Source organism: Chiloscyllium plagiosum, chromosome 18 (assembly GCF_004010195.1).
Source record: "Chiloscyllium plagiosum isolate BGI_BamShark_2017 chromosome 18, ASM401019v2, whole genome shotgun sequence".
In the NCBI taxonomy this organism is placed as follows: Eukaryota; Metazoa; Chordata; class Chondrichthyes; order Orectolobiformes; family Hemiscylliidae; genus Chiloscyllium; species Chiloscyllium plagiosum.
This window is the reverse complement of record NC_057727.1, coordinates 63,798,298-63,825,715: the sequence shown is the minus strand read 5'-3', so window position 1 is coordinate 63,825,715 and position 27,418 is coordinate 63,798,298. Positions and strand designations below refer to the sequence as shown.

The window sequence follows — 27,418 nt, the reverse complement described above, 5'->3', positions numbered from 1 at the left end:
CTGACAAGCTTTTACTGATATCGGTATAGTATGTGGCACCCAGGTACATTAGACACACATACAGGAAATTTTATTCCAAAGGCCAAGCCAGATCCTACAGCACAAACACAGTTGGCCAATAACACATTCTCACATTACATCACTGGCAACAAGGAAAGCATTAAAGAGGCACAAATGCAAACTCAATGAGGCTCAGAGACAACAAAGAAAATGGCAAATTTTAGATGAAGACCAAGTTTTCCATATTGTCAAAGGAAAAGACTTTGTCTATTTATCCTATCTATTGTCTACTTAGAGTCATAGAGATGTACAGCATGAAAACAGACCCTTTGGTCCTACCCGTCCATGCTGACCAGATATCCCAATCCAATCTAGTCCCACCTCCCAACACCAGGCCCATATTCCTCCAAACCCTTCCTATTCATATACCCATCTAAATGCCTCTTAAATGTTGCAATTGTATCAGCCTCCACCACATCCTCTGGTAGCTCATTCCATACACGCACCACCCTCTGCATGAAAAAGGTGCCACTTAGGTCTCTTTTATATCTTTCCCCTCTCACCCTAAACCTATGCCCTCTAGTTCTGGACTCCCTGACCCTAGGGAAAAGACTTTGTCTATTTATCCTATCCATGCCCCTCATAATTTTGTAAACCTCTACAAGGTCACCCCTCAGCCTCCGATGCTCCAGGGAAAACAGCTCCAGACTGTTCAGCCTCTCCCTGTAGCTCAGATCCTCCAACCCTGGCAACATCCTTGTAAATCTTTTCTGAATCCTTTCAAGTTTCACAACATCTTTCCGATAGGAAGGAGACCAGAATTGCATGCAATATTCCAACAGTGGCCTAACCAATGTCCTGTACAGCCGCAACATGACCTCCCAACTCCTGTACTCAATAGAGAAAATGAGGTCTGCAGATGCTGGAGATCAGAGATGGAAATGTGTTGCTGGAGAAGCGCAGCAGGTCAGGCAGCATCTAGGGAACAGGAGAATCGACGTTTCGGGCATTAGCCTGAAGAAGCCTTCCTGAAGAAGGGCTAATGCCCGAAACGTCGATTCTCCTGTTCCCTAGATGCTGCCTGACCTGCTGCGCTTCTCCAGCAACACATTTCCATCTCCTATACTCAATACTCTGACCAAGAAAGGAAAGCATACCAAACACCTTCTTCACTATCCTATCTACCTGCGACTCCACTTTCAAGGAACTATGAACCTGCACTCCAAGGTCTCTTTGTTCAGCAATACTCCCTAGGACCTTACCATTAAGTGTATAAGTCCTGCTAAGATTTGCTTTCCCAAAATACAGCACCTCGCATTTATCTAAACGAATCTGCCACTTCTCAGCCCATTGGCCCATCTGGTCAAGACCATGTTGTAATCTGAGGTAACCTTCTTTGCTGTCCATTATACCTCCAATTTTGGCGTCAAACTTACTAACTATATTCTCCAAATCAACTATATAAATGATGAAAAGTAGTGGACCAAGCACCGATCCTTGTGGCACTCCACTGGTCACAGGTCTCCAGTCTGAATAACAACCCTCCACCACCTGTCTTCTGTCTTCTACCTTGGAGCCAGTTCTGTATCCAAATGGCGAGTTCTCCCTGTATTTCATGAGATCTAACCTTGCTCATCAGTCTCCCATGGGGCCTTTTTCCTCAGATAGTGATGGCTAGCACAAGAGGACACAGCTTTAATTTGAGGGATGATAGACATAGGACAGATGTCAGCAGTAGTTTCATTAGTCTGAGAGTAGTAAGAGCATGGAACGCACTGCCTGCAACAATAGTATACTCGCCAACTTTAAGGAGGAGATAGTGAGTACTGCAGATGCACCCTCACCCACCAACCTCACCGCCCTGTGGCTTAACACTTTAACCCCCCTCCTCCTACACTCCATCAAGGACATGCAGGTGCAGGGTTTCCTCTGCCGCTATCAAACTGCTACCACCCAACGCCTGGAGGAAGAACACCTCATATTCCACATTGGGACCCTGTAACCACACGGAATAAATGTGGATATCAACAGCTTCCTCATTTCCCCTCCCCCCATATTATTCCAGCCCCAAGCCTCCAACTCGGCACCACTCTCCAGACCGGCCCATCACTCCCCCCTCTGACCTATCACCTTCTTCCTCACCTTCATCCATCTATCGCTTTCTCAGCTACCTTCCCCTCAACCCCATGCCCCTCCCATTGATCTCTCAGCCCTGGCCCACAAGCCTCATTCCTGATGAGCAGCTTATGCCCAAAACGTTAATTCTCCTGCTCCTTGGATGTTGCCTGACCTGCTGTGCTTTCCCAGCAATACACTCTCGAATCGCCAACTTGTAGGGCATTGGACAGATATGACGGATGAAAGTGGAATAGTGTAGGTTAGGTGGGCTTCAGATTGGTTCCACAGGGTCGATGCAACATCAAGGGCCAAAGGCCCTCTACTGCGCTGTAATGATCTATGTTCTATGAAATGTATTATCGAACTTAAACACAGGTTAGTAGCCTTATATTAAAAAGAACAACTTAGACACTATCATTTTAAAAAGCCAAGTACCGAATCTTGCCAACCATTAAGATTTACATTAGAAATACCCCACCCAATCTGAAAACCTCTTTCAGCACACTGGTCCAGTTTGATTTCTGAACTTCATTCAACCATTACCAGCTATGCCTAATACTTTTGAGTGAAAAGGATGCTTAAATTAATCAGATAATACCTTTGATGAAATCAGATGCTCTTCATGTGAGTTAAATGACACACAGATTTGAATAATTCTGAAAGCTTTCACTGCAGCTCATTCATATTCATAGTCAGCAATTCATTTTATATATGTCCAAATAAAATCCTCAGTTTCAGATCTCAAGGAAAGCATAATCATTATCTAAAAATTTTATTTAAAAGGTAAATGTTGGCAGAGTAATTGGAGTGTGCTGTACATGTATCGTAGAAAGTTATCATGCAGGCACAGTGATCAATGACAATGCGGCACGGTGGCACAGTGGTTAGCACTGCTGCCTCACAGCGCCAGAGACCCGGGTTCAATTCCCGCCTCAGGCGACTGACTGTGTGGAGTTTGCACGTTCTCCCCGTGTCTGCGTGGGTTTCCTCCGGGTGCTCCGGTTTCCTCCCACCATCCAAAGATGTGCAGGGTCAGGTGAATTGGCCATACTAAATTGCCTGTAGTGTTAGGTAAGAGGTAAATGTAGGGGTATGGGTGGGTTTCGCTTCGGCGGGTCGGTGTGGACTTGTTGGGCCGAAGGGCCTGTTTCCACACTGTAATCTAATCTAATGCCAACTGGTACATTGTCTTATATTGCGGGGTTAAAATACAAGGAGAAAGAAGTTACTACACTTATAGAGGTGTTGGTGAGACTACAGCTGGAGTAAAGCTTTATTCTCCTTACCTAAGGAAGAATAGGACTTACAGGATGTCAACAAAGGTTCACAACTAGATTGATTCCTGTGACGTACAGAAGAGATTGAGTAGAATGGAGACAGAATAGGAAGAGAGCATTTTAAAAAACCAAATGCTGAATCTTGGAGTTTCAAAAATTGAGAGATGATTTAATTAAAATGCACAACGTTCTTAAGAGTTTGCAGGGTAGAAACTGAATGGTTGTTTTGCTTGACTGAAGTGATCACAGTCACAGGATAAAGGACCAATCATACACAACTAACATTAGGACAGAACCTTCAGTATATTCTGTGATGGAGCATCCATAATTCTCCAAGACAAAGAATTCTAAACAATCACAATCTTTTCAGGAACAAAATGTCTCAACTCATTCCAAAATGGTCAGTCCCTTACTCTGAGCTCTATGCCCATGTCCTAGAATCCCCAATCATTATGTCTCTCCCTGATTGAGCCCTTTCAGATTTTTATATGTTTCAATTAGATCACCTTTTACTTGGCCTATCATTAGGATGGGTGGTTAAGTGTGAAGATTATTTTTAGTGTGGTGGGGTGCTGAAGTGTATAGTTACTCGGAAGTTACACAGGGTTTTCATCTAACATTTCCTAGTTAGCTATCCTGGTTGGTAAATCTGATGCCTCTAAATTTACAGATTCTAACTCAAAGTCAGAAATGTTCACGCAGGTCTCAGGACATTAGCTATTAAAAGTTGAAACTGATTGGGTATTTCCATGGAATCAGTGTGTCAGGAGTTCTGATGTGTATCATTGGGCTACATCTAGTCACTAATTATTCAGAAACAGGAAGATCTGGGCTTATCTTGTTACTTTACTTCCGTATTCCTTGTATCACTTTCTTGGTGGCCTTCTGTTGGTTTCTAAAAGACTCCACAAGTTTCTTTGCCACATTATAACCTGTCCATTTAATTGAATCACAACTTTCTGCATTAGGCACAGATAAATCTCTTAAATTTGATTTTTCAATGAAACATATTTTGTTTAGTTATCATCATGCCTTTAAATCTATTTTCCCAAACAATCCTAATCAGGTTATCCTCATACTCAAGTAATTTTCTTTATTGTTAAGCTTGAAATTCTTACAGATGGGAATATATTACTTTCAAACTTAAAATGGAATTTAAACATATCATGATCAATTTTTCCCAAAGTGTCTTTTATTACAAGACTGCTGAACAAACTCTGTATTATGCACAATGCTAGTTTAAAAATAGCTTTATCTCTAGTTGATCCCACAACATATTACTCCAAGTAATTGTCACAGAAGTGTTTTACAAACTCACGTTCCATGTCACTTTACCAAATACTATCTGTTTGGAAACTGTAATTTCCTGCACTGTCTTTGTCACAAGCTCTTTTTTTTATTACCTTGTCCAACAGAATAACTATGTTTATGGGATTACTCCCACTATTTTTTTCTGCCCTTGTTAATCGTAATCTGTTCACATTAATTCTACTTATTGAGATCCTGATCCAAGGTTATTTCTCATACCGATCCATATGTCATCATTTACTATCAGGGCTACTGCCCTTTTTCATTTCTGCCTGTCTTTTACAATTATTGTATATCTTGTCATATATTTTTCACAATCTTGGCTATCATGCCTCTGTAATGGCAAGTTGCCCTGAGTCACTAACCTCTAATTGTGCCTGTATCTTATCTAACTAATTGCAAATGCTTTCATATAAATACAGAGCATAGAACAGTACAGTACAGTACAAGCCCTTCCGCCCACAATGTTGTGCCGAGTATTTAACTTAAGCTAAGATCAACCTAACCTATATACCCCTCAATTTATTGCCGTCCATATGCTTGTCTAACAATCACCTTAATGTCTCTGGACACAATATTCCAAGTGTGGTCTAACCAGGGTTTTGTAGAGCTGCAGGGCTGTCCCTTTTCACTATTGTTTTTTACATTGATGATTGAACCATTGGCGGAGGCCATTCGTAGGGATCCCAATATATCAACTCCAGAAATGAGGTCAAAATTACATAAGGTTTCATTGTGCATGGACGATGTCCTAACTTTTTTGTCAAATCCAGCAGTTTCGGTGCCTCGCCTGATACAATGCATCAGTGCATTTGACACCTTTTTGGGATACAAACGATGGCTCAGTGGTTAGCACTGCTGCCTCACAGCATCAGGGACCTGGGTTCAATTCCCGCCTCGGGCAACTGTCTGTGTGGAGTTTGCACATTCTCCCTGCGTCGGCGTGGGTTTCCTCCGAGTGCTCCGGTTTCCTCCCACATTCCAAAGATGTGCAGGTTAGGTGAATTGGCCATGCTAAATTGCCCACAGTACTAGGTGCATTAGTCAGAGGTAAATGTAGGGGACTGGGTGGGTTGCTCTTCGGAGGGTCAGTGTGGACTTGTTGGGCCAAAGGGCCTGTTTCCACACTGTAGGGAATCTAATCTAATCTAATCATCAAGATTAATCTTGCAAAATCAGAGACTAGGCTATGGGTGGTCTTACGAAGGTGCTAGGTCTTGAGGGCGAACATCGATTCCCATTTAAGAGGTCACAAGGGGGTTTTGTGTATTCAGGCATATTCATTACTCCAGTTCTGGATCGGCTGTTCAAAGCTAATTTTGTTCAATTGTTTGACAAAATCAAACAAGACCTTCAAAGATGGGAGGCGCTTCCGGTCTCATGGTTGGGTCAGATAGCGCTTATTAAGATGAATATTCTCCCCTGTTTGTTATACCTTATATGGATGCTCCCGCTGGTTTTCAATAGGCAAATATTCAAGAGATTGAACAGCTGGTTCAGTTCTTTTATTTGGCATCGTAAGCGGCCCCTCATTAAATGAGCTAAACTGCAATTGCCTTACAGATTTGGGGGGAGTGGATCTCCCCGACATTAAATCAGGGGTATCTTCCACACGTCCCAAGTGTAAGGTCTGTACGGGCCTTCTTACATCGTCTCTGATCCTGTGGTAGGCTTCAAACATATGGGAGTGCTGTGGCGGGTGCAATGGAGAGGATTTTGGGTGTAAGGTTGGAGAAGGACCCGATTCTCTTCTTCTTGACCTGCCCAGTGTGTTCCCTGCAGATGCGCACAAGAAAAAAATTTTCAATGTCCTCACTGTCTGTGCAAGAAAGAATATCTTGCTAGGTTGGGTATCCGAAACCCCCCGGGCCTGTTGGGTTGGCGGAAGATTGTTATGGAGCATATCCCCTTGGATTTTCTCACAAGTATGGTACACCACGAAACTGAAAATTTTTGTAAAACATGGCAGCCCTTTTTGGAATACCTGAACACCGATTTATCTGCCACACTAATAAGGACTTTTATATAACCGAAACGATTGTGTTTTACGAGTCCAATATCCAGGGAGGATATCGGTGAACGTATCGGTGTCTTGTTTGTCTGGTTTGAGTTATTCCTATCTATTAGTTTTATTGTTAGCTTTTATTTATTAGTTAAATAGTTAGTTGGGTTTTTATCATATATTTTTATATATATATATTTGTACATGAGGGCGGGTTGGATTTTTCTTTTACTCTTTTGTGTTCTTTCTTTGTATTGTTTTGAATTGTATTGTTTTGCATTTGTTGTAATATTTTAAAAATCTATTTTTTCAATAAAAATATATTTTAAAAGAAAATACTGTCAATTTGTTGGAGAGAAACCATTGTCTCATAACGCCTATGGTGACAAACACAGAAGTACGTACAACATTTAGGCAATGAATCACACTCTTAAAAAGGTGTCTTATAATAGCATTCTTGTTATGGTTAGAAATCAGGTACAGTCTTTAGCCAATTTGTCTAATTGCAATAGCTGAATTTAGAAATATAATGCATTTTTGTTTTTAGCCCAGAATTTTCCAATTTATATACTTGGATAGATTTCACACTGGAGCACAATTTACTAGCTCTTAAACCCAGAAAGATATTTATGATGGCCAACATGCTGAAAAGCATAAATAAGAAAACAGGAAATATTTGCTTTGCTTATTATTCAAAAAAAAAATCAGCAACGCCAGTAAGAATACAATTGTCATTTTACAACAAAGTGAAAATTTTAAAAATCCCAACAAACTTGCCCTTCGTTCTTAACATGTTCATGCTGGATTTATGAGGGTCAGCAGATAAATTGAAACACCAAATTCTCTTCTAAGCCAATCATCATTCTGACTTGACAATATATCACTGTTACTTCAAGGTTACTGGGAGAAAAGTTTGGAGCTCTACATATACCAAATGGACTGCAGTGGTTTAATGATGGCTAGGTCTGGACAATAAATGCTGGCTCAGCCAGTGATACCCAAAATATAAAATATAAAAGAAAATAAAAGTGCACTCAGTTTGGATTCAGCTAGGGCTACTCAAAACCTGGCTCATTACAGTCTTGCTCAAAACACGAACCAAAGAACTGAACTGAAGAGGTGAAGTGAGAATGACTGACATTGACATTATAGCAGCATTTGACAAAATGTGACATCAAGGAGCTCAAGCAAAATTGAAGCTGATAGGAATCAGGGAGAAAACTCTCTGATAATAGAAATCATATCAAGCACAAAGGAAGATGGTTACAATTGTCAAAGATCTCATTCGCAGTACATTTATTTCTGCAGGAGTTCATCAAGCTTGTATCCCAGACCCCATCACATGCAGTTGCTTCATTATTGACCTTCCCTCCACCATACGGCCATAACTGGGATTATTCACTGAAGACTCCACAACATTCAGCAGAATCTAAAACTCCTCAGATAGTTAAGAGATCTATGGCTGGATGCAGCAAGAAATCCAGGAACAAAATCCAGGCTTTAATAAAAGCAAATATACTGCAGGTGTTAGAAATCTTAAAGAAAAACAGAAAACATTGGAGAAACTCATCAGGTCTAGCAGCTGCAGAAGAAAGAGAGAGAAATAGAGTTAATGGTTTGAGGCCAGTATGACTCTTCTTCAGAACTGGAATTCTATACCAGAGTCATACTATACTTGAAACTTTAACTCTGTTACTCTCTCAATAGGTGTTGCCAGACCTGCTGAGCTTTTCAAGTACTTAAAATTAAATTTCAAACATCCTGTCTTATGCTGATAAGTGACAACTAACATTTCTGTTACACAACTTCCAGGCAATTATCACCTCAAATAAAAAAAAGTGTGCACTCATTTTTTCTTCACATTCAGTAGCATTACCATTACTGGATCCTCTGTTATCAACATAATGGAGATTATCATTGATTAGGTACTGAACTAGACCAACTATATAAATAGTGTGACTACAAAGTTAGATCAGAGGCAGGGATTCAGTCTCTCAGAAAAACTCTTTATTACCATTTAATTAAATCATGGCTGATCTGTACAATAACTCCATACAGCCACCTAGGTTCTGTAATTCATCACTTGCTTATTCATCAATGTCAGTATTGACACTGGCAGAACCTGAATAGCTTTTTTGAGGAAAGCATGTTCTGTATTCATGTCCCTTTGTTCTCTTCCTTCTATTTACCATATTGAACTTCTCAATCACCTTTAACTCAACAAGACCATCCCATGATTATCTATATAATCTCTAATACAAGTCTTGTATACGCAATTTGTGTTTCTCAGTAATTTAACTCTTTTACTCCCAGATTCCAGAGGATCCCTGATGTACTTCCTCTAAAGCTACCTAACTATTGTAAGATATCCAGAACTGAACCTAATAGTCTGAATCTGAGCTAACCAGAGCTTTATGTATCTGCAACATAACTTACATGGCTTTGTAGGTCAAGCCTCTCAAGACAAAGACTAACATTCTACTAGCATTTTTAATTAGGTTTTGCATCTATTCACAATCAAAGTCAAACAGAAAATCTTTAGTACCACTCCCTGTCTTTGAGGTAGGCCATCAGCTGCCTGTAATTCTGTTGATTTGGCTGGTGCTACTCTAACAGATACCGTCAGAACCTGTCAGGTTAGAAACCCAAGACATCTTTTCTTCTTATAAAATGCCCAAATAAACCATCACCAGTAAATTTATAGTTAATTTTATGTGCTGCTGGCTACTATGAAGTTCTTTAATAAGGCTTATATTTCTGAAAGAATAAAGGTTACTAGTGAGGCAAATAAAGGCAGTGAGGTATGAAACAAGAACAGAGAACGCTGGAGAAACTCTGCAGGTCTTGCAAGATCTGTGGAGACAGAACCTTAGTTAACTTTTCAAGTTTGGTACAAGTCTTCTTCAGAGCTAGGTATGAACACAGCATTGGAAATTACTAACTATGGAAATGCTGTCATAGGTTTTAGAAAAAAAAAACTCTACTATTCGAACAAGCCTGTCTGGATATTCATCACAAAAATAGATGTCAACCTCTTTACTATTAAAAAATCCCCAAGTTTACAATCAAATGACTGCATCAATTGAAGTGACTTGACATACTGATCTGTACTATGTGCTTTCAATGACCAGTTTAATAAGTCTCAAACCACACAAACCATTCTGAATAAACCAGGTAAGCCAAGTCAAGTGAGTGAAGTCTTACAGAAGACTTATGACATGCATTAACTTCAAATTTGAATTTAGACCTAACTGGAAACCAAGGCCTCCCATTAAACAGAGGCGTAGCCAAGTACGTACTTCTTATAAATCACGTTGGATATCCTTAGAAGTTCTGGAGTGGCACGTTCCATATACAACCTATATATAGCATCTGAAATTAACATCAATGAATCACAATTCTTTGACATCTCAGTAGTTTGATATTCTGCAATTTCCCACATGTAGAATTCTTGGATTGCAGAAGTAAAGCATTTAGCAAGAATAAAGGAATTAAAACCGGAGCCAAAGTCAACACCTGTTCCTGGTGGATGCCTATACAATGGCAGAAGGGAAAGACCAATATGCTTGCTTAACCTTGTAGGCCAAGCAAATTGGAGAACAAAAGTAAATTCGGTCAACATCTAAGCTTTAATGAACTTAACATGTTTTACATAACATTTTGATATAGCATCTGTGAGTATACAATTTAAAATCTTTACTTTACACATTACAATCTAAATATAACTTGAACTCAATATAATATTCTGGCTACTTTAGATTACTTACAGTGTGGAAACAGGCCCTTCGGCCCAACGAGTCCACACCGACCCGCTGAAGCACAACCCACACAGACCCATTCCCCTACATTTATCCCTTCACCTAAAACTACGGGCAATTTAGCATGGCCAATTCACCCGGGAGGAAACCGGAGCAAACCTACGCAGACAAGGGGAAAATGTACAAACTCCACACAGTCAGTCGCCTGAGGTGGGAATTGAACCCGGGTCTCTGGCGCAGTGAGGCAGCAGTGCTAACCACTGTGCCACCATGCCACCCACTATTGTCACAGAAACCTTGCATCACCTTGTGAAGCAGTTTTATGTACAACAGCAACATTTAAATTATCCAGATCTTCTTTCTTATTGTACTTCATTAAGTTTTAGCTCCTGTAACTCCTCAGTATTCCTGTAACAGATCACCTCAAAAATTCAGTTGATGCATTATGTAAAAGAAATACTTGAGCATGGGAACAAATGAATGACATTTGCAAGTTATTTTCTTTAAGAACTCTCAATGTTTCATGCTACATTATGTCTGGAGATTGAAATATTCACCCAATTGTTTTTAGAAAATATTGCAAATGAGTTACACTTATAAACAATTCATGCAAAATTTGTCACAACTGGTAAAAATAAAAGTTGTTACATACTTACCACATACAACTGTTTCCAGAGCATTATCCATTCTTGTAATGTGGCTGTGACCTCTGTAACAATGGAATCTTCCACTGGAACTACAGTCTCAAACTGGCTGCAAAACAAAACACAGACATTAAACAATCTCACATCTCCACAATACAAAATACAATAAATATTTGTCTTAGAATATTTTGTATTGGTTATTCTAACAACTGTGGAGCAAAATTAGAAAGAAGAGTGTAGGCAAATGGAAATGTTCTCCGATTTACCTCCTCCAAACACTCAAACTGGCCTCTTGCATTATCAACAGCACATTTTCAATTTACAATTTTTCTATTCTTCCATCATTTCTGAACAAGTTGAGAATGGAAGCATGAAATTACAAAATATTTTAATTTCTAAGAGATATTTAAAAGATTAACTGATCTGTGAGAACTATGACAAATGGATTTAAATGTAGGCAAATGTGAGGTCAACCACTTTGGACATTAAACATTTTTAAAACATAATACCTTTTAAATGCTAGATGAGAAGAGCAAGAAATTGCTTTAAAGTAGTGGATAGGAGGTACAAAGAGAAATGGAATTTTGCCTTTGAGATGGATATTGGTGGTTCAACAGTTTACTGACACTTCAACTCATCTCCTATATGAAGATATAAAAGCAAAATACTGTGGATAATGGAAACCTGCAATTAAAAACAGAAAATTCTGGAGAAAGTAGCAGGTTTGGCAGCATCTGTGGTGAGAAACAGAGTTATTGTTACAAATCCAATATTGAATCATCTTCATATTCAAAATGTTAACTGTTTCTCTCTCTCTCCACAGATGTTGCCAAATCTGACTTCTCCAGTATTTTCTGCTTTTATTTCCTTTGTGAAGGTGCACACTACCTTATTTCCATGCTAGGGAAGCAAATTTCTGATGGAGGTTTCGACCTTACTGAGACTTCAAAGTTGGTGGGCCTAGATGCAAAGGAAGGAAAATCACATTGCAGTGCCTGTCTCTGATGCTACTGCTAGGAGATAACATTGATGAGGAGACAGCTAACCCACTACTTTAAAATAATCTTAATCTCTTCTCGTGTGAGTAGTAGACTTCATTTCTCCCTGTACAAGATAGTATCAGGTTTTTAACTTGTCAAACTGATCCAGGAGGAGCCCACCCTAATGTCCAAATGCCCTACTGGCTGCCTTCATTACTCACATGACTTCTACACACAGAATTAACTCATTTAATCCCTTGCATCTGCTGTCATATCAGTGTCAGAATCCTGAAGCAACTATGATCAGAAACTGTTTAGCATATGCTTTCTACAAATAATCTTCAATTCCAAACCTCTAATTCTACCAGATTGCTAAAGATGCAAATAAATTGTGTCAAGCTCTAGCAGACCAAGCTAGTTCACATTCTACATAGTTATCATGATCCTGTAGACTTCATGATCCTATGGACATGAAATAAGCAAAAGAAAGACCATTTATGTTATAAAATCTGCAAGACAACTATCAGCTCAAGCCACATTGATACTTCCATATAGGAGCACAATGATGTTCCTTACCTCTTCTTGACCTTGCAGGAAAAGACAATGTATAATACAAGGAGATGAACCATACCAGTCGTGGGACACCATTGCTGAGGTCATTACAGACTGTGTAAAAGATGTTGTGGTAGCATGTGTGCCCTGTCACTGAGTACTGTAGACAGTCTCTTATCCCAGGTGCAACTGATCTTTGATGAGTCACACAAGAGCTTGTTTTTGTTGGTGACCTCATGAGGGGAGGATGAGAGATAAGCCACTGATGAGGAGATAAAGGGAAGGAAATGAATTAAAGTCAAGTAGATGGAATATGCATGTATGACTGTAGGTATTACAGTCTCAAGGCAAGCATCATATCCCTGAATGCAGAGCACTGGTGTGGATGGTGATATGTTGCAAAGCCATTAATCGAAATTTAACTCTCACCAAGTCTTAAAAAGCTCTATTCAGTGTGCAACCATTCCTCAGGCATCAGGTGGAGGAAAAGATATCTGACCACTCATTGTTACATCAGACAAGCGCCCAACAACCTGAAGTGCAGTTTGGTGGGTTATTGCACGTAATTAGAATTGGGGTCATTGGGCGAGACACGCACCACAAGAGTGCATAAGGTGGTGCTGGAATCAGATACATTTGTGGACAATTAATGTGGAGAAGGAAGAGAGTTTGGCAGTGACAGTGATGCTGCAGCACATATTAAGGAAGAAGTCACTGTTTGATTTTCAGTACCTGGAACAGCTACAGCAGATATGTGCACGTCTGAAGGAATTTCCAGAGGTATTGCAAGCTCATTCTTTGTAAGTAGTGGAATCCAGTGCACAAATGATCTCATTCATGTCTCAAGATACTTGAGTACATAAGCTTTTTCTAGGAGAGAATGACCAACCTTCTGAAGAGCAACATACTGCATACATTATTTGCTGCTGCATCAGCATAAAACTCTGCACAGGTATGAGGTACATTAACTACTCTGAACCAATCTGTTCACAACATGAGTATTATTCTCCATAGGTGATATGTGGAGCTACTTCTGCAAAGCTGGTCAATTGCGCTGGTGACATATTGCCTGGATTGGCAACTGAGCTGACTTTCACTTGGCTGCCTGAATATGTACCCAGGGCTGAGGAGAAAGTGGAGGATACTGGGCAGCTTCTGACACACTCATCTTGCATGGCTTTCCATAAGTGAGCCAGCAACAGGAGTCCCAGTGACTGCCCCTGAAGACAGGCAAGCAGTGCAACCACAGGCAGGACCCTTATGGGTCACCAAAGCTGGTTAATACTTTCCTCATAGGCACACAAGTAGAGAGGTAAGCAGCCTACCAACACAGGGAGCACAAGGTTGTCTCATTATTGTGACTACTAAATGTTACATGGTTAACTGGAATTGGAATTTTGGATTGATATTGTAAATACATACACTATCTACTCAGTTGGTTTTCAATATTCATTAATTTATCAGGACAGGATTATGATACCTCCTAAAAGGCTAAATAAGGTTCTTCCAGTCCCAGCTGAGACGAACTATACACCATCCTTCTGTAATGTTAGGAATATGAAGGATGGTTCACTGGATATCCTCCACTTCAAGGGCAAGCTAGTTTCCTTGCCTTCCATGTGTTGTACTCTGAACTCCTCATGGTTGCTCAGGTTGCTTTAGGAAATCCCTGTTGACATTGGAATCATGTTTGGACATCATCACCAGATTTCAGCCATGCCCTGAACTGATCACCTTTTCATTAGCTTCTGATTCTGATTCCCTTAGCCTCCTCTTTTTCCACATCATCCTCTGATAACATACAGCCTTCCTTAAGATATACCCTTTTAAGCTGCACCCCTTTATTTACATCATATTTTGTAGGATACAGCTTACAACGATAGCCTTGGAGACAAGCCAGATAAATATTGCATAGACACTCTGGAATGTTCAGGGATTCTAAAGCACACCTTTGATAGTCCAATTAACTGCTCAATGATGATCCATGTCTGAATACAGCTTTAAACCATCACTGGACTATTTAAACTATCAGGGGAGTGAGCAGCCAACTCCTCAAAAGGACAGTGTTCTGAAGAACAGTCATTTTTGACTCAATGTTAACATTCTGTTTCTCTCTCAACAGATGCTGCCAGATCATGAGTTTCGTCAGTATTCTCTATGTTTGTTTCCTTAAAAGGTAGCCCATGCCACCAGGTAGCCAGTCACACACCTGGGGAATGGAATGTAATATCTAAGGCAAGTATAACTACACAGAGTGAAGACATTGTAACAATTGTTGGGAATTGAGCAAAAAAAGTGCAGAGATATTTGCCTGTGGTCTTCCACTACCTGAACATCAACAGATATCTCTTACTTAGAGTCAGAGTCATATAGCACTGAAACAAACCCTTAGTCCAACCAATCCATGCCAAACATAATCCCAAACTAAACTAGACCCACCTGCCTACTCCTGGCCCATATCCCTCCAGACCTTTCCTATTCATGTATCTATTCAAATGTCTTTTAAACGTTGTAATTGTACCTGCATTCACCACTGCCTCAGGAAGTTCATTACACACGTGAACCACCCTCTATGTAATAAATATGCCTCTCATGTCTCTTTTAAAATCTCTGTTCATCTTAAAAATGTGCCGCCAACATTCAAGCTATTGAGGTGCTCTAATAAAAATATGTGCAACTGATTAATCCTTGTATCTGAGGAAATTTGAAGGCCCTGTTGAGACGCAATGGTAGTTTCTTACCCCTGGATCAGAAGGCCTAGGTTCAAGTCCCACCCACTCCAGGAGGTGTGTAATTACATGTCTGAATAGGTTGATTAGAAAAATAGGTTAAATAAATTGGAAAAAAAAGGAAACTTGACTGTGCAGTCCTCTTGTGGCATAATGGTAACACTCCTACCCCTAAATGAGGAGACCCAGGTTCAAGTCCCACCTGCTCCAGAGGTATATAATAACATCTCTGAACACGCTGACGCTAGAACGTTATGGTGCCCACTTTATTGCCATGCACCTGAGGTGACATACAAACTATTCCTTTCCTCTTCTAGCACAATTAAAGGGCCATCAATTTGAACAGACCCAACCCCCTACCCTGTATCCCTGTATTCCTGCACTTTCCCATGGCTAATCATCTCGTCTGCACTTTCCAGAATACTACAGGCCATTTAGCATGGCCAATCCATCAAACCTGCATATGTTTAGACCGTGGGAGGAAACAGGAGCACTCAGAGGAAATCTGTGAAGAGGCATGGAGAACATGCAAAATCCACCCAGACAGTCATCTAAGGCTGGAATCAAACTGGTATCCATGGTGCTATAAAGCAGCAGTGTTAATCACTGAGTATGTATGTTTGAATAATTTTGAATTAGGGTTTCACTCTCAGTCCACTGTCCATCAGCTTTTGCAGCAAATAATATGTTTCTGAAGAAATCGTTTAGTGCCATGTTGGGAACGAAGCACATCAAAGAATGATCAATTTGTACTGAATGTAATTTAAACTTTCTAAACAAGGTAGTGTACAGATTGCTTCATATTTATTCATGCTTATTTGAAAGCAAGCTTCTTGAAATCTATGAACCACAGCAAAAGCTCTACAGATCCAGATAATGTCTTGGAAGTTCTCAGCTTTGCATACAACACACCATCCAGCAGCATTACACATGATTCACATCAGAATTGGTTGTATTGCAAATATCCTCAGTTCTATATCGGTATGTCCATGTAAAGCTTGCATAACTATTTGTTCTTGTGGGATTTGTCAAAAACTGGGGTTTTGTTTAAAATGAAATAGTGTTCGTAATAGTGAAGTTATATTGCACTGATTATGCCATACTACAGGTGTCCCCCACTATCCAAAAATACAGCGTTCCTATGAAATTGTTCGTAAGCTCAAATGGTGTAAAGCGAAGAAGCAATTACCATTAATTTATATGGGAGAAATTTTTGAGCATTCCGAGACCCAAAAAATAACTTCCAAATCATATCAAATAACACATAAAACCTAAACTAACACTAACGTATAGTAAAGGCCATTGGGGGTTGGGGTGGTGGGAAGCACAGGATACATCTTGCTAACAGATGCACAAAATAAATTCAGATAAAGCACAGATGCTCACTGACACAGTTCAAAGCTATGGCAGCTTGATATGGAGTATAATTCCCTGGGAAGGCGCTTGGCAATGCCACTCTCGCTGTGCAAACTTTTTAGCGAAACAGGTACTAAAGTAGGTCTTGTGTAAAAGTGAACTGGCATAAAGAGAAGATTCGAAAAGCGGAGGATACCTGTAATGCGGTACTAACATGTTTGAATAGACATCATAGCTATTAATGCAATGGGTATTTGGCTATTTGATTAAACTTCAAGTAACATAGAACAGTACAGTACAGGCCCTTCGGCACTCAGCGTTGTGCTCACCTTTTATCCTACTCTAAGATCAAATTAACCTACATACCCTACATTTTACTATCATCCATCTGCCTATTCAAGGGTCCCTTAAATGTCCTTAATGTATCTGACTCTAAAACCACTGGTGGCAGTGCATTCCACACACCCACCGCGCTCTGTGTAAAGAACCTAACTCTGACGTCTCCCCTAACCCTTCCTCCAATCACCTTTAAATTATATCTCCTCATGATAGCCATTTCCACCCTGGGAAAAAGTGTCTGGCTATCCACTCAATCTATGCCTCTCATCATCTTGTACACCTCTATCAAGTCACCTCTCAACCTTTTTTGCTCCAATGAGAAAAGCCCAAATTCCCTCAACCTTTCTTCATAATACATGCCCACTAGTCCCGATAGCATCCTGGTAAATCTCCTCTGCAACTCTCCAAAGCTTCCACAGCCTTCCTATAATGAGGACAGCAGAACTGAACACAATATTCCAAGTGTGGTCTAACCAGGGCTTTGTAGAGCTGCAGCATATCCTCATTGCTCTTAAACTCAATCCCCCTGCTAATGAAAGCCAACACACCATACACCTTCTTAACAACCTTATTGACTTGGTGGCAACTTTGAGGGATCTATAGACTTGAAAACCAAGATCTCTCTGTTCCCCCACACTGTCAAGAATCCTGCCTTTAACCCTGTAATCGGCATTCAAACTTGATGTTCAAAATGAATCACGTCACACTTTTCCAGGTTGAACTCCATCTGCCACTTCTCAGCCCAGCTCTGCATCCTGTCAATGTCCCATTGTAACCTACAACAACCCTCAACACTATCCACAACTACACTCACCTTCGTATCATCGGCAAACCTACGCACCCGCTCTTGCACTTCATCATCCAAGTCATTTATAAAAATGACAAAGCGCAAAGGTCCCAGAACATTCAATTGAAATTTATTACAAGTTGCTATCAGTATGAAGAATACCCAAAAGTTTTTGGTACAAACTGCTGCAAAAGCACTCTGCATTTCATATTTGAGAGGACTTAAATTTTAAAGCATTGTGGAAAATGGATTTATTTCAAGTTTTGTAGAAATACCTGCAGTGGTTTCTTTAAAGGAGATCCACTTAAAGTTCAGTGAACATTAGAAATTTATCTTAACAAGGCTTCTTGTAAATCACCTAACTGGCAATAACTACTTCATTACAGACCTCTTCTGGGGCTGTTTTTGAACTGTGACTGGCTTGGTGAAGTTTCTTTTAGCTGATTCAGTTAGAGAGACCATGGAGAACCAACTGAGCTGGGAAAGCATGCTCAGAACAAGCTGTCCAGTTGACCATTCTTATTTGTGAAAAGAAAACCCTCGTTAACTTCAGGGCAGACATTATTTGCGCTTTTGAAAGAGTGAGAGAAGAAACATCTGAACCGTTTTTTTCTCAGCAATCTGTGTTTGTCAGATTTTAACCATGCATGATTAGTGATTGACTACCTGTGCCAGAATATCAGACTCTAGAACATCCACCAGTTATCTTTTTGCTTTCAAAAACAACCCATTAGTTAAAATGTTCTTTTTCCCCCAGAAAACCAATCCTTGGAGAAACCAGTTTCTTTCTTCCTCTTCTTAAAGAAAATAAATGTTTGTAGATGTTTGTGCGCTTTGGGGATATTTACAGAGATATACATTTATGTTTCTATATTGATTGGGTAAGTTATCCATTTATTCCATCTTCATTAATTAGGTTTTGTTTTGATGACAATCACATTATTGTGTTCATCAAGAAACCGCGTTAATAGTAATGTTGTTTAAAGATTAGGTAGATAAGGTATTTAGTTCGCTATCCTGGTAACTAGAATAAGTGTTTTTATTTTATGTCGTGACTCATGGAACACCTATATTGCACTCCTTCAATCTTTGCTGCAATGGCAGGTAGCAATGCCAATTACTATGTATTTTGTAAGGGCTTGAAGGTCAATCTGAAGAATTTACCAGTTTCAGTCTGTGGCATGCACAATGACTTTGTTATGCATTGGAAGAGGGCAGCCACTGTAGAACCATTAGTTCCCATGCCATCAGCCACCCCTGCCCTTCATAAAAGCCACTTTTTAAGTAAGAGTACTCCATTTTGAAGTACCCATTCCCTTACTTACCTTCCATTGTTGCCTGTTATTGCTTCCAATCTGGAAGGCAGGCAAACGACTGATGTTCCTTCAAGACTGAGACCACTGCCCTTAATTGGACAGCGAGTCCATCTTCTGGCCATTAACTAGCCACCCTGGGGAAAATCATAATGAGTGACTGTTTCCATTAAGTGGAATGTGGCATGAAAGGATTTTCTGGATCCCAAAGATAGGGAGACACATGGATTGTGGGGTTACTAAGTTTGGCAGGAGCCAGAATTTAAATTTTTCAATGGAAGAATAAATTCCAAGATTAAGTCAGTAGCGTGTTATACTCTTAGTATTTAAGTATGCAATGAACATTTATTAGCTTAAAATGTTTTATAATTAAATTTCATCAAGGTAAAGGCAGCAATGCACAAGAATCTGATAGCATCCAAAGCAGGTTGATGTAAAGGTGATGGGCACAAAGAAGGGATGCAGGAGAAAGGTAGCTTGTATGGAATCTTGGGACCAATAAAGGTGTGCCGGAGCTGATGGGGTGAGGAGTTGATTGGAGTAGTGCGTTAGGCATAGAGAAGAGGGAAGAGTATATCACACTGGGATTCTTACATTGCAAGAGTTTTGATTGTAGACAAATGAAGGTTTGAAAATCTCACTGGTTAGCCATGGCTGAAATCCATGGTCATGTGTTCTCATCTCTTTGCCTACCTTCTTCACACAGTTCAATTGCTGGAGCACTGATGCATCTCATACACTCAATATACCTGCAATCTTGAGAGCTGGAGTACAAGGTAAAACGAAGAAGGAGCTTTGTCGTCAGAAACAGACAGCAATGTCAACAGCAAACAGCAGAGAGGGTAGTCAAGATGCAGCCATTTAGAGAAGTCATCATAGAAGATGAACACTAGCATTTTGAAGAGGAGTTTTGGCTGTTAAGCACAGTCGCTCTTTATGTTGAGGATTTTTTCTTAATATAGCCCACCAGTAGCTGTAGCATTGGAAGCTGACAACTTCACCAAAGAAAAGTTTGTCTCATCGCCAAATCTGAATTTTTATTTAGAATAATATGGGAAACAAGCAAAAGGGTGGAAGTGATGCAAAGTTACATCATAGTCAACAACATGTCACAGTTAAAATTCTCCCAAACGTGACCATAATTCATTATTGGAACTCAAAACTGATCACAGGTTACATTTATCTATTATCTATTCTCAAACGCTTTATCTCCTTCTCTTCATGAGGACACTATCAAGACTTATCAAAGAGAGAACAAGACACAGAAACCTTACCAGTCTACAATATCCCAAAGTGCAAGATTTACGCATTTGTCATTTTCTAGAAAAAGCAAATTCTTCCTGCCAAAAATTACGAATGAAATTTTGACATATAGTTTTAGAAATAGGATGACTGACAGAACAATAGAAAACAAAAAAGCTTTTTTAAATTTAAAAAAACTACAAAGCTATGAAAACAAATTGCAACCTTCAATGGATTTTGGGTTTGCAAGTGTTGGAGTCAATTAAGTTGCTTCAAATTGTATTAACATGCTCTAATATTTCTAGGTCAATGAATGGCCACTTGCAGTACCAAGAATGATCCTCTTTGTCCTCTTTACTGAATAGAGAAAAATACATTAAGAATGATGAGATGGATTTGCACCTGTACGGCAAATGCACTGGATTGTATTGACTTCATCAGAGTCATCTAGACTCGAAACATTAGCTTGCTCTCTCTGCATGGATGCTCTCTGAACTGCTGTGATCTCCAGCATTTGTTGTTTTCAGTACAGATTCCAGCATGTGCAGTAATTTGCTCCCTCACTGGACTGAATGGTATGTTACTTTGTAATTTACTTCAAATTCTAACCCTCTAAAAAATAAATGACAATCTAAAGCAAACCAGATATTGGATTAAGAAAACAACATTAGCTATGTAGTCATTATCCTACTGGCCTGAAATAAATTTAGACTACCATAAGTATAGAGCAACAACAAACTTAGTCAGATTTCAAGCCTGCTTTTAAAAGTCAATTAAGAGCAATATCCAGTCTTTAAACACAAAGATTCTCGAAAGAAAAACAGAAAAATTATGACAAAAATGTTAATGCTTGGCATTAATTTACAGTTTGTCAGAATAACTTGGAAATCAGAAGTAAATGCACTATCACCAAGTTTCCAGATGACACAAAAATAGATGGAAAGACAAACAGTCATGCTGATGCACGGTGTCCACAGAAATATATAGTAAAACAGAACTGGAGATCTGAAATAAACAAATACAGAAATTGTTGGAGAAACTCAGCAGGTCTGGCAGCATCTGTGGAAAGAAAGTAGTTAACTCTTTGGGTCCAGCAACTGCTTCAGTTCTGGGAGGAAGTGAAGGGGGAATGCAGAGATACAGGAAAAGGAGGTTAAGGCAAGAATCAGATCAGACATAATCTTCTTTGAATGTTGGAGTAGGTTTTAAGGGCTGACGACCTACTGTTACTCATAAGGTCTGTGTCTCTATGTACTCCTTCGCTGGTTACATTTATATTGCCTACAAGCTATTTTATTAATCATGCCCTCCCTTGTTTCTCTTCCTCTCTTTGTTCTCACAACTGTATTTGAACCTTAATTTCTAGCAGGCTTCAAGGTTTCTTTTCATTCCTTTTCCAACAGAACTGCCCTGATACAGTCTATTTTTTTAATCAGATATTTGAAAGTTCTGACACTGTGCTCTGGGAATCTTGAACTTGAATATTTTCCATTGTTTTCTTTATTTGCCAGTTAGATCTTTCCACCAATTTAGCTAAACTAAAACATTCTTTCATGTTCCTGTAATTTGGTTGGTGCCAATCTATTGCATTTGATGCTTTTCCTTCAAAATTTTAACAAAAAATTATTAAAACGTAACCCAAAAGCTATCAGTAGAACACTGCATCCCTTAAGATTTTATGTATAGCTCGAGATTTTTAAAATGGTTAATTAACTAACAAACTTAATTGTACTTCCTTCAATCAAATCATGAACATGTTCATTCACAAATGAAACAGACATGACACTGATCTACAGAAATGTCATGGTTTGAAAACAGGCTAAATTGATCAAGGGTCAAAACCACGAAGGGAATGAGGTGACTTTCTCACTATTTTTTTTTTTGGCAATGATATCACATTATTGTGGACCAAAGAACAATAGAAAACCCTTAATTCGGTAGATGGCCAGTTGGATGTAGGTCTTTGCTCAAGTTAAAAGCTCTTCTTTGCTTAGTCTTCAAGTGTTGATTTCTTTTTTCTCAAACTTGGATTGAGTGGGAAAGAGATAAATCTTTGCTCATGGATTTTCTGGAGATCTGAATGGAACTGTCCCTTCTAAATTCTGTGACAATCTATCACTTAAGAACCCAAAAGACTATTGCTATGCAATTTTTCAACTCAACGGCACCAAATGCCAGCTTGTCTCCCAAATGTATCAAATCCAGCTTCTCCAAAACATATATAAACACATGTAACAATAAGTTAATGTCACACAGTTCTCCTTCTGACCTTCCAATGGTAAGATGATGCACGTTGTACAATCTCTGTAACTTAGCAGTGTCTAAAATTCAATTTTTCACCATTTCATATTTGAGAAAAATATATGAAATCTTTACAATATTAAGTACAAACTAATCTCTGAACAAAATATAGTAATCTTACAGCAAAATATTGTTTTTTTTTGTTGTTTCCCAAGAAAGAAATATTTCTTCATATCTACTAGAATGGAAAGCCGGTGCTGTTTCATTGAATCTAAAAAATGGTATAATGCTAAAAATAGGCATTTTTAATAAGGTTGCCCATCATTCACATCAAAGTAACTTGACTTAAAAACATTAAGCATGACCTTAAAATCATACGAAGAATTTCTTAACATGATTGCTACATACTAGTTTTATATGAAAAATCTTTTAAAATGTGCTTAATTATCCCCACTCATGCAAGTGAGTGCAATTTAAAGAGCCTTCCTGAACTAGCACACATGCAGGTGTCTTTCAATTTTCACATGGGGGCAAGAACTGTAAGCAACCAGATATGACAGTACAAGCATTACTGGTTTGGAGTGAAACTTACTTGTATTTAAAACTCTTCCATTGTAAATACAATTATGAACATTTACCTGGATGGGTCCCCACTTTCTCCTCCCTATGTTGATATAACCATGGACAACAGGTAGAATTACTTATTTAGCATGAAATTGGATGAGCATATTCAAAGGATTCCACTGACCACTTAGGATGAGTTGGAACAGAATACTAAAATGGATGGGAATGATACAAAACTCTTAAAGGGACGGTGCTCACTTTGATTTTTGTCTTTTGTTCAGGGTACGAAAGACAACATAGTTTCTTATATATTTGAAGAAATGAAGTCTGTTTGTTTCATTTGAGTGAAAGACTGCTTAAAAGCAAAATGATTAAACATTCAAGTTTGTTGTCAGTTGTTTGATTTTTCCTTGCAAATGTCTGCTCTTTTAACAATGTAACATCCTAAAGTGCAACATATAAGAAAAGACGTTGACCAGTGGTTTAGGAAAGAAGTTTGGTTTTCAACTCATGTTTGGGGTAAGACTGAGGAAGGTGATCATTACACTGAGGAAGGTGATCATCTTCTTGAACTGCTATAGTACATATACACCCACAGCACTGCTCAGGAGATACCTCCAGTTTTGTGATAGAATGATGAAAGAATAACTATACATTTGAAGTCAGAATGCTGTGCTAGTTGGAGTAGGACTGAGAAATACTCATACATCTATTTCCCTTGCCCTTCTAGGTAATAGAGGCTGCTATATTTGAGGTGCAGTTGAAGCATTAGCAAGTTCCTGCAAAGCATCCTGCAGATGCTACAGACTGGAAACACATCGTGTTCATAGTGAAGGGAGTGAATGTTCAAGGTGTGCCATTTAAGTCATCTTCAATAACGTTCACTTTTCTGAGTTTCCTTTTTGAAGCAACACTCATTCAAGCATGTAGTCAGTATTCCATCACACTTCTGATTTGTGACTTGTAGATGATGGAAAGGATAGCTTTGGATATAAGTGACTATTATGATAATGCTAAAATAGCTTCAGTGAAAAAATGGCTAGTTCTCTAGAATAAGTTCTCTATGTTACAGCTGAGATATTGCCAGGGTCCTCAGACACTTCTGTTTGGAGTGCTCTCAGCCAGTTAGCTGAAGTGAATTCTGGGTGAACTCTGGCAGCAGTGATGGAGATCCCAGGAGGAGGTCAGAACAAATTAGCCAAAAGGTGTACATCTGGTTTAGGATGGTTGCAAGAACTTCAGGTTTGTTAATCTTTTGCACCCATGCCTCTGCCACTATTTTGGATGGTAATGCTTATTCAGCTTCTTCTTCCTATTTGTTTTATTAACCATTATTGTGCCAGAACTGCAGAGATTTCCTCTGATCTGTCATTTCTATAATTGTTTAGCAGTGTGAGGTTGACACAGCTTCCATTGTTTAACACACTCTGTAGTCCTGCGTTCAAACCTCACTGGAATGGCACCTTGTTACAAGTATTCTCAGTGCTGCTCCTGGATAGGAACAGGACTGCGGCATTTAGTCCCATTGCACCTGTTCTGTCACTATTTGGCTTACAAAGGTCTACTAATCTTAAAGTTTAAAATAAACCATTAGCACTTGAATTTTATACATATTTCTTTAAATGTATGTTTACTTGTGTTCGGTATCTATTCATAACATTTTCAGGAAGTAAATGAACATCAGATCACATAGTTCCTAATTTTGAAGTGCAATGATGGTCATTACAATTTCCTTTGTGGAAGTTCTACTATATTAAAGAGCAAGTCATTGATTACAATTTGGTAATTTGCTTCCCTTCAACAGCAGCTACTCCAATATAAGAGAATCTTAGCATTAATCATTAAACATGATGATGGTTTTGGAGTCCTTGTTATACACAGTCCTGAAGCATAAATTACAACTGAAGAGGAAAAACAAAATGAAACAATAAATCTGAAAAGTTTTGGGGGAAAAAGCATATTAGGCACAAAGACGTAGTGTTAGAATTAAAATGGCCGGCAAAAAGGAAGAAAAACCTGATATCAAAGTGTGCAAAATTAAACAATTTAAAGCTATTTGTCATTAGCATTTTTCTATATTAGCATTTGTTTCAATATTATAATGGGAAAGCTGAAAAGTTACTGAACAACTACATCATTAGGAGACTGCCAATTCTCTGGATCTTCCAAAATCTAAGGTTTGAAATTTCAATAGAAGTGGACAAAAAAACCACAAGATGATTTTCACAAAAGGTGCTTGAGCAATTCTGCAGATAATTTTTTATAGATTTTTTTTCCCTTTAACTGTGTAGTAAATTGGTATCATAATGCAACTGTCCATTCCTCAATGTGTACTCACCCCCGGTTACTAACAACTGCAGCCTTCAGATGGATATAACTTGCAGGAAAGAGACCCTGTGGGGGGAAAAAAAATAAGTTTCTTTTTGTTTAAAAATCTAACAATGCAGAACAATAATAGTATAGCCAGATAAACTACATCAATCAAATTGAAAAAATACAGCAATCGGATAGAATCTGGTTATCATGACTCTTTTTTACATACATATTTAGATTATATTAGATTAGATTCACTACAGTGCGGAAACAGGCTCTTCGGCCCAACAAGTTCACACCAACCCTCCGAAGAGTAAACCACCCAGAGCCATCCCCCTACTCCCTACCAATGCACCTATCACTATGGGCAATTTAGCATGGCCAATTTACCTGAATTGCACACCTTTGGACTGTGGGAGGAACCGGAGCACCCAGAGAAAACCCACGCACACACAGGGAGAATGTGCAAACTCCACGCAGACAGTCACCTGAGGCTGGAATCGAACTCGGGTCCCTGGCATCAATAACGGCATGAAGGACATGGGTGACATTGAGTGAGACCCAATCATCACTAATGCCAGGTCCCTTGGTTAGGCAGTGAATGTGTGCTGATCAGGCTTAGGACCAAAGAATCATACAGTAGAGAAGAGGCCCTTTAGCCATTAAGTGTGCACTGCCAAATTATATTGCTACTTCTCATGTTCCAACTGCATTGCCTGCTTCTGGTTGAATATCAACAATGGAAGAATAAGATCCTCACCTACTGAAAGGGTGGCTCGGCTTTGGGCAAGAAGCTTGCCGTGAGCCTTTGTGCCTGAACATGCCTGAACATAAGTGGGAAGGCTGAGGGGTCACACTCTCTGTCCTCTGGCCCAATTAAATAACTACCTGCTCCTCTCCACTTCCAAGCCAGCTAGAGGAGGGCATTAAATTCTTTCTTTCCTCCAATTAAACATTAGGAGATCGGAAGCCATTGCTTTCAGTCCCCAATCTTTGTTCCTGAATTACTGTTTGCATCACTCCCTGAGGTGACAATTTGAAATAAACCAGTCTGTTCACAACTTTGCTGTCACAAGTGATCCCATGATGATATTCTGGCTTCACATTACAGCCATCAACCAGTTTCAACTCTATAACATCACCTGACATCATCGCTGTCTCAACACATCTGTTGCTGAAACTAACTTCGATACCTTTAATACTCTTGATTTGACTATCCCAACAAACTCATGATTGGTTTACACATTCTACTCTCCATAAGACATTAGATCATCCAAAATTTAATTCACATTAAGACCTGCGTGCCAATCAGCGTTATGCTAGCTGTCCTACACTGGCTCGTGGTCAAGCAACACATTCATTTTAAAACATCATCCTGCTTTTCAAATTATTCCATGGCTTTGTCCCTCATGGAGAATCTATCATCTCCTCCACCCCCAAAATTCCCTGTGATACCTGTGCCTCCTCTAACTTTGGCATCCTAAAATATCTGGATTTTAATTGCTCAGTCATTGGTCGCCTGAGCCCTAAGCTCCACAATTTCCTCCCTACATCCCTCTGTGCTCTTAACTTACTTCACTTTCCTCATTTAAGACACTGTGAAAATCTACCTCTTTGATGGAGCTACGTTATCAGACTTAATACCTTATGTCATTCAGTGTCATATACTATTTAATAATGCTCACTTGATGGTCCTTGGAATGTTCCAAAACACTAATGTAGCACCATTCGTCTTTGTCATCATTGAAATTAACTTTTGAAAATGCCAATGATGAAATCACCCCTTTAAAATGGCCATAACACAATGCGGTCAGGTAATCAAGTTGTCACATTGTGGCTTGAAAAACAAAAGTCAGTGACATTAATGCTTTTACTCAGTGAAACAAATAACTAAT

The 27,418-nt window shown here is 39.2% G+C and overlaps 1 protein-coding gene across 4 annotated transcripts in view; it reads right to left on the bottom strand.

Moving 5' to 3' along the window:
* dock3 (dedicator of cytokinesis 3) overlaps positions 1-27,418 on the bottom strand; it is a 918,089-nt gene that overhangs the window by 723,389 nt on the left and 167,282 nt on the right. For all 4 annotated transcript variants that reach the window (XM_043708484.1, XM_043708482.1, XM_043708483.1 and 1 more), the window contains exons 4-5: positions 25,549-25,604; positions 11,120-11,216 (exon numbers count right to left, since the gene is read on the bottom strand). In XM_043708484.1, coding sequence (XP_043564419.1) covers positions 11,120-11,216; positions 25,549-25,604 — 153 coding nt within the window. The remainder of the gene's footprint in view (positions 1-11,119; positions 11,217-25,548; positions 25,605-27,418) is intronic.